The 17,680-nt window shown below is 34.2% G+C and overlaps 1 protein-coding gene across 4 annotated transcripts in view; it reads right to left on the reverse strand.

Annotated features, from left to right (window-relative positions):
- The window catches only part of PHKB (phosphorylase kinase regulatory subunit beta), a 194,912-nt gene that overhangs the window by 145,809 nt on the left and 31,423 nt on the right, over positions 1 to 17,680 (reverse strand). For all 4 annotated transcript variants that reach the window (XM_068529138.1, XM_068529139.1, XM_068529140.1 and 1 more), the window contains 3 exons: positions 8,419 to 8,508; positions 6,380 to 6,518; positions 1,501 to 1,600 (listed from right to left, as the gene is read on the reverse strand). In XM_068529138.1, coding sequence (XP_068385239.1) covers positions 1,501 to 1,600; positions 6,380 to 6,518; positions 8,419 to 8,508 — 329 coding nt within the window. The remainder of the gene's footprint in view (positions 1 to 1,500; positions 1,601 to 6,379; positions 6,519 to 8,418; positions 8,509 to 17,680) is intronic.

The raw sequence follows: 17,680 nt of genomic DNA on the forward strand, positions 1-17,680 counted from the left end.
CTACATTTTGTAGTATGCAGAAATACCTAATCTTAATGTGACCTACACCTTCTTACAACTCACACTTATTTTAATGGTCTACCATCATACCTACATAAGGCAAAAAATGATAATCCTTTGTAATTTAAGGAATTCAAGACAGCTTAAGTCACACTCAAGTGTATTCAGAAGAAAACATAATTGTGAGTACTGGTTAGTAAAGTTGAAAAATATTTAGAAAAGGACATTAACAATTGGTTAAATAAGTCACAAAGAAAAAAATTTATACTACATCATTTTCTTCCTTTTGATAAACAATTATAATTTAAGTCTGTCAGCCTGGTTAGCAAACATACAAAATTCATGGCTCTCACAATGTTTCCTTGAGAGAAAAGTTGAATTCATAGACATAAAGCATTCATGAAATGATAAATGTGAAATAAACAGTAAACTTCTCACATAAGAAAAAATAACTTAAATCACACTTAGTTCAATCTATACGACATACAAGTTTAATTCAAATATGTCAATATGACATAATACTTTAAGCATTGAAAAACCTTTATAATAATGATTTGCAAAGTCAAATCTCAGTAGACAGATTATAGGTTTTTCATATATCTCTATTATCAGCTGTGCATAAATTTACTTTCTCGGTAAACTAACATTGTTTGGTTGCCATTTTCTGGTGACAGAATATAAGTGATTTTTTTTTTTTCATTTTGACTTCAGATACAGGTCTTAAAAAAATGTGCTATCACAAAAACAATATAGTATTCATATGATAGAGATATACAAAGCATTAAGTGATCAAAATTGCCTGCATTAATTACTGAAGTGCATCTTTGCTAATGAATCATCAAACCTGGGAGTGGTCTTGGGGAACCATGACGCACTGATGTAAATATTCAATATATGGACGCTTACTATATTAGGACCTAGAAATACAGAGGTGTAGGTAAGTAGGGGGAATATCACATTATATTTGTATAGAGCTTTACAGTTTAAAAAGTTTTATTATGCATATTATTTCTTTAATTTCCAAAATAACCCTGTAAAGTTTGCTGTTTTCTAAGCCTATAATTCCTGCCCTCTTTACATGTAAATGAATGAAGTTATTATAGTCTTAAACTAAAGTTCACTTAAGCCAGAGTATTCACATGTCCAAAAGGAATTTTGATAAGGATTTTCTTAAGTAATACAATATTGGCTAGAATTATGGATATAGTGAGGTTCCTGAGAAACTGAGTATTTATCAAGCAAACACCAGATGCAAAATACAAACAAATTCAAGCCCAAATAGCAGTTCTCAATCAATCTCGCTTAAGGTATTTCTTCAATTTCAGTATTTCAAAACCCTGGGCTGGGAAGGCAGAGCTGTTTTAACCTATCTAGACTGCCCTAGGACGTGGCTTTACCTTTTGAAAGTACATTCTTCTTCAGAAGATGCTATTGCTATATTGGTTAAATTAATACCTCAGAATGATGTGAGAATTTCAGTCCACACTATAGTGTTTTTACCTTATCGGCCTGACGCATATAGCAGTAGAGAATTCCTCTCATACATTTTATAGCCGAGTGCTCCAGCTCGTGGGTCCTTCCCTTGTCATCATCAATGCGCCTGGGTGAGAGAGATAACTCATGAGACAAATTGAAAATGCATTTGAAAAGGAAGCAGAGCTTTTGATAATTAAGTATTTAACTATCTAGCTAGCTAATCCTATGTTCTGGCGACATCTACTAATTCTGTAACATTGAAATCCAATTTCCCAGCAGATGTAGAAATGCTGGGGGGAAAAAAAAAAAATCCCATGATGAAACTTGCACAAATTTCTCCTTCTTTTAAGGAAGTAAGCCAATTGCTTTAAAAATAGTATATAATCTTTTCAACACTGACTTGGCTGAAACTTTAAAGGATATTTCTATATTGGAAAAATCCACCAAAAGATTTTTTAAATTCACTGTTACAGAGTAGAGGCAATTTTAAATATCAATCCCTTTAGGTTATGCAATGGCCACTTGGATTCAATGAAGTGTAGATTAAGGTAGGCACATGTCTTCTTTGTTCTGCCATGTGTTTAATAATGCCAGGCCGGGCACTTCAGTCAGGAATGCCTTCAGTTAAAATATGCATCCAGTATGATACATGATGCATTTGGGCATAAAGTTTTATATTCTCAGGTCTTAGTTTAAAATCAATTGACCATAGTTTTTATCTCTTGCTTTTAAAAAGAAAAGAAACAGATAACACCTAACTATTAAACTAGGTTGAGATGTCCTTCTGTCTTTAAGTTCCTTTATTATTGATCAGTGGCCTTCAAAAAAGATGAATGAGAGTTACCCACCAATGAAAAAAATAGAAGTAGTTTATTCATTGTTTTACTAAATCTTAACTAAAATATCTGGCCATCATCTTCACTTGATAAAAAACATCACCTGTCTCCTTATTTAAAAGTATACTATAATTACCTCCTCTTTCAATTACAGATCTCACATACCAGTAATGGAAAGAAGGATGATCATTTTAACATAGTACAGTGAATGTCAGTAAAGAGTAAGTTATTTGTCATTAGAACATCATTCCTCCTTTCATATGCAGGCGCTAAAGTAAAACTAGTATGATTCTGCTCTGTGATATATTTTCCCCCCGATGTCAGAGCCAAGTGTTAATAGAAGCAAATTATGGCACGGATAACAGTGGACGGGGCACTGATAAATGAAGGAAACAGCACATCTGGAATATAATGAGCTCAAAGAAATGTTCTGTATATAATTCCCACCTCACCTTAAAACAAAGAAATAATTCAGAAAAAAAAAAGTCAAGTTTTTCTAAAATTGCCTTTAAAATAATTATCTGCCCCTAATTTCCACATACATTAAACCATGACTAAAATATTCCAGAATAATTCATCCACAATAAGGAATCCTATTTCAATGAAGCTTTCGTGTTTCTCCTTTGTTCTGCAAATAATAGTGGTAACCAGAAGAATATTTCTCTTCTGACTTAGAAAATAAAAGAACAGTTGCATTTGAGTAAAAACATTTAGGCAATTAGTATATATCTATTCCCTTTCCTAAGAGTTAAAATGAACCTAGTGATCCAAAATAATTCCTCTATTTTCTACGAGGAACTGGCAATATTCTACTCTCTTTAGCCAGCTCTGTGGATGCACATTCAAGTTTTAATATGATCTCAATAATACTTTTAATTTTAAAAAACAGATAAATAACTTTAAATTTAACTTTAGTCAATATATTGATCACAAGCTATGTGGAGATGTTGATCAGATATTTCTACAATATGAAGTCTTGAGTTTATATCTGAACCAGAATTCCATACTTATAAATATATAACTAGTGAAGAAACTAAACACTTGAATCCTATCATTGGTGCATTATTTCCACACAGCCAAACTTCAAGGAAAAAAAAATAAGAATACTGTTTGGTCATGTGACTTGACTGTTTACTAGCACTAAGCTAGGGCCACCTGTTATATTCAGTCCCTAAAATAGCAATAAGTCTGACAAGGGAGGGAACTGGCTAACTTCTTGCATGAAGGCATCCTCTCTCTCCCTTAGACAGTAGTGCAAGGTATCTTGTCTGCCTTGAGTTTTTGTATTTCTAATATATGCACATTTAAACAGTCTGAAAGTACTTTTTCAAGTCAATACTCTTTTTTAAAAAATTACTTACTCTTCTCAAATGTAAAAAGTAAAGAAAACTAAATTCCATATTTAAACCCTAATTTAAAGTCATGATTTTTTCTAGACGTTATATTAGAAAGAACAAAAAATGGGAAAACCCTACATGATACTTTTTAGTATGGCATAAAGTATAGGTTCAACTTTCTTTTAACAGATTTTGTATAATTGACTAGGTTCAGAAACAGTTTTAACCTAAACGATGTAAATCAATATAATTATTTATAAAATAAAATAATTATAACGGTTATAATTATATAAAATATAAAATTTTATTTATATTAATTATAATTATATTCACATATAATTATAATGTAATATAATGTAATGTAATATAATTATACATAGTGTAATATAGGTGTAGTGTAATATAATTATAATTTTAAACAATGGCATATTCAGGACTACAACTTGATATGTAAATGACATTTTAAAAAGTCAAACATTTTAGTATTTCTTCCCTCTAAAATAAAACAAAATTACAAAGTGAAACTGTAATATTACATTTAAGGAAAACTATTTCAAAGTGTATTTTTGCAAATAAGTTACTTCATTGTCTCTTGACTTTATCCAATTATTTAATTAAATAACATCAAATTATACTCCTAATGTATATGAAATATAAATGTGCATAAAATAATCCTTTTAAGTCCTCAGTACACATGCACACACACACAAATTCAAACAGAAGGGAGGTTTCAAGAGATTGTTGACAAGACTGATTGAAAACTAATACAATTAGAAAAATCAAATTACTCCCATTTTCAAAAATTAATAACTTTATATTATGCATTCATTACCAATAAGAGATTGATATAAATTCCTGAAGAGAAAATACTGACAGCCTAATTTTTGAGGAATTCTTCCCAACATAATCTATATGATTTCATTAGCATTTACAAGTAGAACTGGAAACAAAATTCTACTAATTTTACAACATGGGGATTCTCTAAACAAACTATCACAACATAATATTGTGAAAGTAAAAAGGGCTTCATAGTAATTTTGTGGTAAGTACCCTTGCATTTCTCCAAATAGAACACATTTTGCTTGCTAGTAAAACAAAAAATCTGCTACTTTAAGTACGTAAGAAGATAAATTATCCAGGGAGTTAGTACATAGATAGTGTCCCCAGCAAATAAAAGACTTTAAATTCTCTATCAGATCTTTGAAGCCTCCTGGGAAAAGGCCTGTACTCTTGTTTTTTTTTAAGCAATTTTCCCCCAACATTTTATTTACAAAAATTTCAAATCTATAGAAAAGCTAAAAGAATGCTACAATTACTCTTCACCTGGATTCACCAGTTGCTAAAATTAGCTTGCATTCTCTAATTTATTTTCTGCAGTATTTGAAGTACCATTACCCACACATATTTCAGAAGTATCTCCTAAAAACAAGGACATTCTCCTACATAACCATAATATCATTATCATACCCAATGAATTGATACTATAATGTCTAATATATAGTGTATATCAAATATAATCCAATTATCCCCAAAATATACTTTACACTGTTTTTTAATGCGTGATTCAATCAAGGTTCTCGCATTGCATGTAGTTCTCATAATCTAGCCATCTTCACACCTATTTTCTAATCTTCTATGATTACTACATTTTTTAAGAGCTCAGGCAAGTTGTCTTACAAGTAGTCACAATCTGGCTTTGTCTGATTGTTTATTTACAGATAGAGCCATTTACACATTTTGGTAAGAAGTCGATATGGGTAATGTGTCACATCAGGAGGCACCTAATGTCAGTCTGTCCCATTACTGGCTTGACTACTTGGTTAAGGTGCTACTGGTCCTAAGAATAGTAGTTGCTAGACATTTAATGAAGCTACATTGTGCTTACATAGAATATGGTAAAAACGCTGGTAGTGACATTAGCAAACAAGTGCTGAAGGTGACTGCCTTTATATTATCTCATTATTTGATTTTCTTTACAAGTGCAACACATCAATGATTTAAGACAGAGGAATCATGTTCATGTGAAAGATACAATTTTCAAATCAGAAGTACATACATGTATCACCTTCAGAAAATTAATATTCAGAAACCTCATTTTTGTAACGGTTAAAATGTATCACTATTGACTGTGTCTCAGGACCCACAACAGATGCTTTCCATATATAATGAAATAAATGAAGTAAGGAGAACTTTTGTATTGTGAAAAGATTTATTTTTCTTTTACTTTATGAAATAATTATTTGACTTACAACCAGATTTATTAAGTGATACCCCAAAGAAGTATAGTGAGAAAAACACTAAACTGGAAGAGGGAAGGAGAAGAGTCCTGGCCCTGGCTCTGTCATTTACTAGTCGTGCAATTTTGAACAAATCTGTTAACTACTCTAGGCCCTAGTTTTATCATCTGTAAAATTCAATCACCATCAATTTCCTCTGTGATTGAAACCAATCAACTCAAAGAGAATGGGCAATTCATTCTGTCAAAGACTAATGATGATTTACAAACCTAGAGATGAGAAATTTTGGTCACAAAGTCATAAAATGTTAGAACTTGTCTCATGTAAATCCTTGGGAAAACAAAGGTTTAGAGTCCTAAAAGGAGATGTGAGCAGTTGCAGGTCACACAGTGACTCAGCAGCAGAGCCAGAAGATAGCTGCCCAATTTGTCTTGGGGCTACAAAACCCTATTACCTAGACTTGGAGTTACTAGTAAAAGACACACCAGCTTACCTGTATGCAAGAGCCAAAGCCCAGGCCCCAGCAGCACAGTATAGACTGTCATGGATCTTGGCCTTCTGATCATCACCACATGTTTTTGTGGGAAAGAGACCTGTGGTTGGACTTTGATACAGCAGCAATGTTGACTTGACTGCAATTGAAAACAAGAAAAAGAATGAATTGTACAGCCATCCATTTCCCTTGAGCTGAAGGTCTTAAACTTCTTTGGTTTCCTCATCCTACAATTTTGTTTCTAAACTTAGCTGTAGTATAAAACTTTTGAAGATGTAGAAACAACTCCGGGTAAGTAACTGCAGCCTAAGTAGGGATCCACACTGCATGAAGGGGTCTTTCCACTTTTGAGGAAAGAACTCAGCTAACTGGCATTTAAAAAGCCTTTAGCACATCCTTCTTTATGTCGGTAAGTGTTATAAGGCAACATCAGATACAGAAAAAAAAGATAAACCAAAAAACTAAGTATATTTTCAAAAATAAGTTCAATAGGGAAAAATAAAGCAAATATACAACAAAGAGTTGTATACATTTGCTAAATCCAAAGCTAACTCAACCCTAAACAGGCCAGAATCCTGTTTTTCACTGATGACTAATTTGTACCTGAAGAGCAATGTATTCATTTTACATATTATATTAGTGATATGTTTAACATTTTAAAACTGAATCCCATCCTTATACGACATGAAAACAGCAAGCAAATAATTATTTTGTGAACATTCAACTTAAGTCAAAGAAGTCTGAAATCAGTGTTTTCCAGTCGTCCCTCAGTATGCACAGGGATGGTTCCAGGACCCACCATGCATGCGAAAATCCTCAGACACTCAAGTCCCTTATCTAAAATGGTTAATAAAGTAGGCCCTCCTTATCTGCAGGTTCTGCATCTGCAAATACAGAAAGCAAACTCTACTACCTTTTATAAAAGAGTACTAAAATAGAAAAATAAACACACTAAAATGACATTTCCTAAAAGCTATTTTATTCCTGTCTAACTATAAATGGATAAGTAATGTTTTTCCCCAAAATAAATTAAGTTACTCTAATCTAGACTGGCATATGTTAACTACTTTAGGACAGTTTTTCAAAGGTCTAAAGTACTCTGGTCCATCACAGAGATTAAAGACTTAAATTTCTTTTTCTTTTTTCAGACTAAACTGACATTATCATTTCTTTCAGAATACCAGGGTATTTATTATTTTTCGCAGAGTAAAAAACTGGTCCTCATAGTCCAAAGTAAAAAACTGACATTTCTTTTAAAAGGCAGTTTAATCTCTTTAGTTAGTTATGGCTACAAAGATAATACGTGGCCAACATAAGAATATATACCAGAATCTTGACCAAAATAAGTTGAAATAAGGTTTTACATAATGTTGACACAAACAAAAAAATCCTTCTCCTTAGTGAGACAAGTAAATCAAATTTTATATTTGACATACTAGGCCACATAAATGGCACAAGAAGCAAACTGACAAAAAAAATTAATAGACATTTCCAACTTATGGTCTGATGAACAAGGAGGAGCCCCCTAAATACATACATATCTCAAAGTTGCTTGCTCACATTAAGTAACAAAATTTGTCAGGTTGATCCTGACAAAAACAAAACAGCAACCAAAAAAACAGGTGCCTGATATCAGTAACAGTAACCTGAGATTACCTTTTGAATCTCAATGAACTAGAAATGGATATAAAAGGTTCAGGACTACATAGGAACCATGTATAGGTAAATAAGCAAGGAATACTTCTACAAAACCTTTGTGTGAGAATTATTCAAGAGACAGCCTCTAGTTCTCAAATCTGGTAATATTTAGGAAGGCTAAAAGGACACAGAGGACACTGGTGAGTTTCAAAATGACTCAAGGGACTGATATGATTTGTCAGATTCCTTTTAGTCCCCATATCACATGCAATTGGAATATGTAGCTGTCTAAGCACTGAAACTACCCCAACGTCCAAATGAGAGAACATCATCCATATAATGTCTATAATATAACTAAGGCATAGCTACCTAAGGACATGTTTTCCTCAGGTTTTGCTTACCAATTGTGTAATAGTGATCCAATTTATCCCACAGAGTTTCATTATCAGGTCTTGGAAGATTAATGCTTTTAAGAGGTTCATAAACTGAGCCTGAAAGAAAAATGAAAACCCATCAAATTCAATCATTTTCACCCAGATAAACAAAGAAACTTCTAAACAAATGAAGAAGCTCTACTTACCAATCTAATTTTCATTTTTATAGTGAACTATCACATTTCACTACTTGTCAAATTTTGGGTGGGAAAAGGAGAAAGAAGAAAGCACTTGTAGTATTTCTAAATGTTATGAGCTATCCCCCTCCTCACCCCCAGCAGTCAAGCCAACTAACTCGTGTATACTGGTTCTAACATCTCAAATATCACTAATACTCCTGTGGTAGTCCAGTAGCTCAATAACTTCAGTTCCTTCTGAGAAATATCAATATATCTACTTACATGCCCTGAAATCCAAACCTTATTCCTTATCTTCATGCACTTTCAGGCAGTTTTCTGTCAAACAATCATACCCTCAAAATCTCAAGGAAAAAGATACTGTACATGTTCCAAAGTCATCCACTTCATGAATATTCAGATAGTTTTCATACTGAAAGCCTGAAGCCTCCACTTTCTCCTAGGTAGATAATACTTGCCTTATTATCTAGACTATAAGCAGAAACCATTTCTACTTTTCAGCCATGGAAACTACAGCAAGGTGTTAGCAGAATACACTGCTCAAAAGTTACAAAATTCATTAATCATAATAATCTGCCACAAAATGGATACAGAAAATTGTTCACTTGACTAGTGCACTTTCTCAACTGCTGACTGAAAGGAAGACATCTGACCCTTCAGCCATCAGAATAAGTACTGACTCTCATTCTTGTTAAAAGCACTCAGAAATTATAAACATCTCAAAGTCACAATTAATCCACCCTGGGACTCAGGTAATCCATGTCATATAGTCTAACAACATAGCACAAGAGTGAACCTATAACTTACCAGGGTGGGGGATCGTGTTGGCAGGCATTAAGAATCAGTTTTTAAAGAAAATTAAAGCATTTATGTTCGTAAAATTGCTATGTCCAGTATGCTAGTTTAAAGCCAAGTTATTTGAAATCTCTTTATGTTTAGGGGAAGTAAGGTAAAGATCTACAAATTCAGGCAATAGTCCCATTATCTTCTGTTAGAAAAAAAAATGACTTATGGATGAAAACAGGGAATATGAAATGACTTGCTCTGAGTGAAGAGATTTTTCTAAAAAAGTCTTCACAATGACACCAATGAGAATGACCCCCATAGTGAAGTATGGAGAGGACTACCAACACAGAGAGGAAAGCATCAGGACTGCAAAGGAGGCAAGGGTCCACACATGCCCTCTGCCTCTCTGCATTCAGTTAGCTCTGGGTAGGTTTAAATATATTGGCAGTATATGGGCAGCCTGGCAGCTGGGAAGGAATGCTTGCATGTTAGGTGATAAGCTCTGGGGGTCTACACACTCTTGGTGAAATTCAGCCATAATTAATAAAATAAAATCAGGTACAAATCATCATGTTTTAAATTGTGCATATGGATATACAAAGACTAAAGGGGACATGTTTGCTGGGGTGGAATGATTGTGGAATGATTTTTTTACTTAGATTTTATTTAGATTTGTTTTTATTTATTTTGTGGTGAAATGATTTGTTTTTATTTACAGCACTATTCATAGAGCTAAGATTTTGCATTATATAAGAAAAATAAAATCACCAAATGTTGCATATATATTTTCATTACAATTAGATAAATAATACATGTGCATATGGATAAAGATTGAAATAGAATATGCAAAACTGAAATCTACTTGCATTATAATAGTAGGTGAATTTATTTTGAAAGATTATTTTAATGACATTGTATCAGGGGTTTTAGAGTGAAAAAAATACTTCCTTTAAAAGTACTATTACATTTAAGGTGCCCCTTACCTCCCCCAAGAGACTAAAATGATTCTGTCATCTAATGTTTTTCAATAAAATCACCCGTGGAGTTTCTTAGAAGCAACAATAAATAAACAAACGGGAAACCAGACTTTTCAAGAAAATAAATACCCATTCAGTAGGAGCTAAAAGAGAAGATGTTCAAAGCAAAGCAGAAAAGTGTAAAAGTAAAATCAGCTATTTCACTGAGAATCTATGTTTTCTTATACCTTCCTATATCTTCAAAGAAAGCCCATGGTAAATTAAGAACAGCTTGGCTAGATAAATGTCAACACTTCAGTGATAACCACTATATTGCTTCTGAAGTAACTGCATAAAATTAAATTTCTTAGAAAGGAAAAGCAATAATGGAAACATTTTAAACAAGAATTAAACATCTGAAAAGCATCAATACCAATACAAATGTGGAGGAGAAAGAAATCAACAATGGAGTACAAGTTCCCAAAGACAAAGATGCAAAATAACAGAAAGAGAAGCAAGAAAAACTATGATCCTGCAGCCTGTGGAACAAAAACCACATTCACAGAAAGATAAGACAAGACGAAAAGGCAGAGGGCTACGTACCAGATGAAGGAACAAGATAAAACCCCAGAAAAACAACTAAATTAAGCGGAGATAGGCAACCTTCCAGAAAAATAATTCAGAATAATAATAGTAAAGATGATCCAGGACCTCGGAAAAAGAATGGAGGCAAAGATCGAGAAGATGTAAGAAATGTTTAACAAAGACCTAGAAGAATTAAAGGATTCAAGAACAAACAGAGATGAACAATACAATAACTGAAATGAAAACTACACTAGAAGGAACCAATAGCAGAACAACTGAGGCAGAAGAATGGATAAGTGACCTGGAAGACAGAATGGTGGAATTCACTGCTGCGGAACACACTAAAGAAAAAAGAATGAAAAGAAATGAAGACAGCCTAAGAGACCTCTGGGACAACATTAAACGCAACAACATTCACATTATAGGGGTCCCAGAAGGAGAAGAGAGAGAGAAAGGACCAGAGAAAATATTTGAAGAGATTATAGTCGAAAACTTCCCTAACATGGGAAAGGAAATAGCCACCCAAGTCCAGGAAGCGCAGAGAGTCCCATACAGGATAAACCCAAGGAGAAACACACCGAGACACACAGTAATCAAATTGGCAAAAATTAAAGACAAAGAAAAATTATTGAAAGCAGCAAGGGAAAAACGACAAATAACATACAAGGGAACTCCCATAAGGTTAACAGCTGATTTCTCAGCAGAAACTCTGCAAGCCAGAAGGGAGTGGCATGAAATACTTAAAGTGCTGAAAGGGAAGAACCTACAACCAAGATTACTCTACCCGGCAAGGATCTCATTCAGATTTGATGGAGAAATCAAAAGCTTTACAGACAAGCAAAAGCTAAGAGAATTCAGCACCACCAAACCAGCTCTACAACAAATGCTAAAGGAACTTCTCTAAGTGGGAAACACAAGAGAAGAAAAGGACCTACAAAAACAAACCCAAAACAATTAAGATAATGGTCATAGGAACATACATTATCGATAATTACCTTAAACATGAATGGATTAAATGCTCCAACCAAAAGACACAGGCTTGCTGAATGGATACAAAAACAAGACCCATATATATGCTGTCTACAAGAGACCCACTTCAGACCTAGGGACACATACAGACTGAAAGTGAGGGGATGGAAAAAGATATTCCATGCAAATGGAAATCAAAAGAAAGCTGGAGTAGCTATACTCATATCAGATAAAATAGACTTTAAAATAAAGAATGTTGCAAGAGACAAGGAAGGACACTACATAATGATCAAGGGATCAATCCAAGAAGAAGATGTAACAAATATAAATATATATGCACCCAACATAGGAGCACCTCAATACATAAAGCAACTGCTAACAGCTATAAAAGAGGAAATCGACAGTAACACAGTAAAAGTGGGGGACTTTAACACTTCACTTACACCAATGGACAGATCATCCAAAATGAAAATAAATAAGGAAACAGAAGCTTTAAATGACACAATAGACCAGATAGATTTAATTGATATTTATAGGACATTCCATCCAAAAACAGCAGATTACACTTTCTTCTCAAGTGCGCACGGAATATTCTCCAGGATAGATCACATCTTGGGTTACAAATCAAGCCTCAGTAAATTTAAGAAAACTGAAATCATATCAAGCATCTTTTCTGACCACAACGCTATGAGATTAGAAATGAATTACAGGGAAAAAAAAGGAAAAAACACAAACACATGGAGGCTGAACAATACGTTACTAAATAACCAAGAGATCACTGAAGAAATCAAAGAGGAAATCAAAAAATACCTAGAGACAAATGACAATGAAAACACCACGATCCAAAACCTATGGGATGCAGCAAAAGCAAGTTCTAAGAGGGAAGTTTATAGCTATACTAGCCTACCTCAAGAAACAAGAAAAATCTCAAGTAAACAATCTAACCTTACACCTAAAGGAACTAGAGAAAGAAGAACAAACAAAACCCAAAGTTAGCAGAAGGAAAGAAATCATAAAGATCAGAGTGGAAATAAATGAAATAGAAACAAAGAAAACAATAGCAAAGATCAATAAAACTAAAAGCTGGTTCTTGGAGAAGATAAACAAAATTGATAAGCCATTAGCCAGACTCATCAAGAAAAAGAGGGAGAGGACTCTAATCAATAAAATTAGACACCACAGAAATACAAAGCATCCTAAGAGACTACTACAAGCAACTCTATGCCAATAAAATGGACAACCTAGAAGAAATGGACAAATTCTTAGAAAGGTATAACCTTCCAAGACTGAACCAGGAAGAAATAGAAAATATGAACAGACCAATCAGAAGTAATGAAATGGAAACTGTGATTAAAAATATTCTAACAAACAGAAGTCCAGGATCAGATGGCTTCATAGGTGAATTCTATCAAACATTTAGAGAAGAGATAACACCCATCCTTCTCAAACTCTTCCAAAAAATTGCAGAGGAAGGAACACTCCCAAACTCATTCTATGAGGCCACTATCACCCTGATACCAAAACCAGACAAAGATGCTACAAAAAAAGAAAATTACAGACCAATATCACTGATGAACATAGATGCAAAAATCCTCAATAAAATACTAGCAAACAGAATCCAACAACACATTAAAAGTATCATACACCACGATCAAGTGGGATTTATCCCAGGGATGCAAGGATTCTTCAATATACGCAAATCAATCAATGTGATACACCATATTAACAAATCGAAGAATAAAAATCATATGATCATCTCAATAGATGCAGAAAAAGCTTTTGACAAAATTCAACACCATTTATGATAAAAACTCTCCAGAAAGTGGGCATAGAGGGAACCTACCTCAACATAATAAAGGCCATATACGACAAACCCACAGCAAACATTATTCTCAATGGTGAAAAACCGAAAGCATTTCCTCTAAGATCAGGAACGAGACAAGGATGTCCACTCTCACCACTATTATTCAACATAGTTTTGAAAGTCCTAGCCACGGCAATCAGAGAAGAAAAAGAAATAAAAGGAATACAAATTGGAAAAGAAGAAGTAAAACTGTCAACTGTTTGCAGATGACATGATATTATACATAGCGAATCCTAAAGATGCCATCAGAAAACTACTAGAGCTAATCAATGAATTTGGTAAAGTTGCAGGATACAAAATTAATGCACAGAAATCTCTTGCATTCCTATACACTGATGATGAAAAATCTGAAAGAGAAATTAAGTAAACACTCCCATTTACCACCGCGACAAAAAGAATAAAATACCTAGGAATAAACCTACCTAGGGAGACAAAAGACCTGTATGCAGAAAACTATAAGACACTGATGAAAGAAATTAAAGATGATACCAACAGGTGGAGAGATATACCATGTTCTTGGATTGGAAGAATCAATATTGTGAAAACGACTATACTACCCAAAGCAATCTACAGATTCAATGCAATCCCTATCAAATTACCAATGGCATTTTTTACGGAACTAGAACAAATCATCTTAAAATTTGTATGCAGACACAAAAGACCCCGAATAGCCAAAGCAGTCTTGAGGGAAAAAAACGGAGCTGGAGGAATCAGACTCCCTGACTTCAGACTATACTACAAAGCTACTGTAATCAAGACAATATGGTACTGGCAGAAAAACAGAAATATAGATCAATGGAACAAGATAGAAAGCTCAGAGATAAACCCACGCACCTATGGTCAACTAATCTATGACAAAGGAGGCAAAGCTATACAATGGCGAAAAGACAGTCTCTGCAATAAGTGGTGCTGGGAAAACTGGACAGCTACATGTAAAAGAATGAAATTAGAACACTTCCTAACATCATACACAAAAATAAACTCAAAATGGATTCGAGACCTAAATGTAAGACTGGACACTATAAAACTCTTAGAGGAAAACATAGGAAGAACACTCTTTGACATAAATCACAGCAAGATCTTTTTTGATCCACCTCCTAGAGTAATGGAAATAAAAACAAAAATAAACAAATGGGACCTAATGAAACTTCAAAGCTTTTGCACAGCAAAGGAAACCATAAACAAGACGAGAAGACAACCCTCAGAATGGGAGAAAATATTTGCAAACGAATCAACGGACAAAGGATTAATATCCAAAATATATAAACAGCTCATTCAGCTCAATATTAAAGAAACAAACAACCCAATCCAAAAATGGGCAGAAGACCTAAATAGACATTTCTCCAAAGAAGACATACAGATGGCCAAGAAGCACATGAAAAGATGCTCAACATCACTAATTATTAGAGAAATGCAAATCAAAACTACAATGAGGTATCACCTCACACCAGTTAGAACGGACATTATCAGAAAATCTACAAACAACAAATGCTGGAGAGGGTCTGGAGAAAAGGGAACCCTCTTGCACTGTTGGTGGGAATGTAAATTGATACAGCCACTATGGAGAACAGTATGGAGGTTCCTTAAAAAACTAAAAATAGATTTACCATATGATCCAGCAATCCCACTACTGGTCATATACCCAGAGAAAACCATAATTCAAAAAGACACATGCACCCCAATGTTCATTGCAGCACTATTTACAATAGCCAGGTCATGGAAGCAACCTAAATGCCCACTGACACACGAATGGATAAAGAAGTTGTGGTACATATATACAATGGAATATTACTCAGCCATAAAAAGGAACGAAATTGAGTCATTTGCTGAGACGTGGATGGATCTAGAGACTGTCATACAGAGTGAAGTAAGTCAGAAAGAGAAAAACAAATTTTGTATATTAACGCATGTATGTGGAAACTAGAAAAATGGTACAGATGAGCCGGTTTGCAGGGCAGAAGTTGAGACACAGATGTAGAGAACAGACATATGGACACCAATGGGGGAAAACTGCGGTGGGGTGGGGATGGTGGTGTGCTGAATTGGGCGATTGGGATTGACGTGTATACACTGATGTGTATAAAATTGATGACTAATAAGAACCTGCAGTATAAACAAACAAACAAAAGATATCTGCACCTGCATATTCACAGCAGCATTATTTACAATAGCCAAGTCATGGAAACAGCCTAAGTGTTCTCTGATGCATGAATGGATAAAGAAGTTGTGATACACATACACACACACACTGAAATATTATTTAGCCATAAAAACTAGGAAATCCTCCCACTTGTGACAACATAGATGGACCTTGAAGGTATTATGCTAAGTGAAGTAAGTCAGACGAAGACAAATACTGTATGATCTCCCTTATATGTGGAATTAAAAAAATAAATAAAACTCAGACTCTGTAAAAGAAAAAAAGAAATAACAGAAAACTCTAATAATGTTTAGAGTTCAAAATGAAATGAATTTTTAAAATATAAATTTCTCCTTTCCATGTTTTTCTCATTTGAATTTTGCCTATATCTAAATACCACAAAGTAAAATGAAACTTATCAGTTATCAAGTTTGTAAAATGAGTTTAAACATGTCAACCTGATTTTTTACCAGACAATTCACTTTGTATTAGAAAAATACAGTCTACATCTTCATTTCAGAACACATTCCATCAAACAGATAACAGTGACAAAGAAGATGAAGCAGAAGTTGTTACTTGAAGAGAAGTATTACAGCTTTAGCATGAAGGAAGAAAGGGCTATTTACTAACAAAGAGACTAAAGAATGAGCTGCTCTGTGAGACATAAACAGTATTATAGAAAGAGATAAACTTAACAAAGGTACAAGCTTTCTGAATTTTGCACTATAAACCCAGAAGGTTTCTGAGTGTTATGGAGAGGCTCTTAAGAAATCACAAAACAGCACTGATAGTTAAATAGCAACTGTTAAAAGCATGAAATAGATGACCCAAGAGGAAATTCAAGGCGGAAAACTGATCAGCAAACCAAAACATCAGAAGTGTATTATTTGGGCATTTTACTTTATATGATTCAAAGCTCTTTAATACATACAAAAATATTATTAATCAAGACTTTCATGATCCCTAAAGTAGCTTTATCATTTTTCCGTGCATGGTGGTGGACTAAGATAAATATCATTATTTATTCATTCAGTTAATATATACAGTGAATGCATAAGACTCTGGACCATACATCTAGCAGGCTACCAAGGCCTACAGATTAGGAAGAAAGGTAAAGTTATGAATAAGACTATATTATATTACATATATATATATATATATCTCAAGGTAGAGTGGTGAGTTCCTTAAAAGACAAAGGAAAGGAAAATTTAATCCCCCTGTGGGGCTCAGAGAACAGGGAACTCCTGCATTGCAACCTCTAAACTTACCAGCAATTTCAAATAATGAATTGCCATCTAAATATGAAGGTAACAACTGAACTCCAGGAAGATGTTAAGTCATAAATATATATACATATATGCACACATACTTAGTATAGTTCTTTTTTTTAATTTATTTTTTATTTATTTTATTTTTGGCTGCACTTGGTCTTTGTTGATGCGCGTGCGCTTTCTCTAGTTGTGGCGAGCGGGGACTACTCTTTGTTGCAGGACGCACTTCTCATTGCGGTGGATTCTTTTGTTGCAAAGCACAGGCTCTAGGCACGTGGGCTTCAGTAGTTGTGGCAAACGGGCTCAGTAGTTGTGGCTCACGTGCTCTATAGAGCGCAGGCTCAGTAGTTGTGGCGCAGGGGCTTCGTTGTTCTGCGGCATGTGGGACCTTCCCAGACCAGAGCTCAAACCCGTGTCCCGTGCATTGGCAGGTAGATTCTTAACCACTGCGTCATCAGGGAAGTTCCTAATACAGTTCTAAAACTTATACACATGTCTCATGAAACAAGATACTATATACT

This window comes from Eschrichtius robustus, chromosome 19 (genome assembly GCF_028021215.1).
Source record: "Eschrichtius robustus isolate mEscRob2 chromosome 19, mEscRob2.pri, whole genome shotgun sequence".
NCBI lineage: Eukaryota > Metazoa > Chordata > Mammalia > Artiodactyla > Eschrichtiidae > Eschrichtius > Eschrichtius robustus.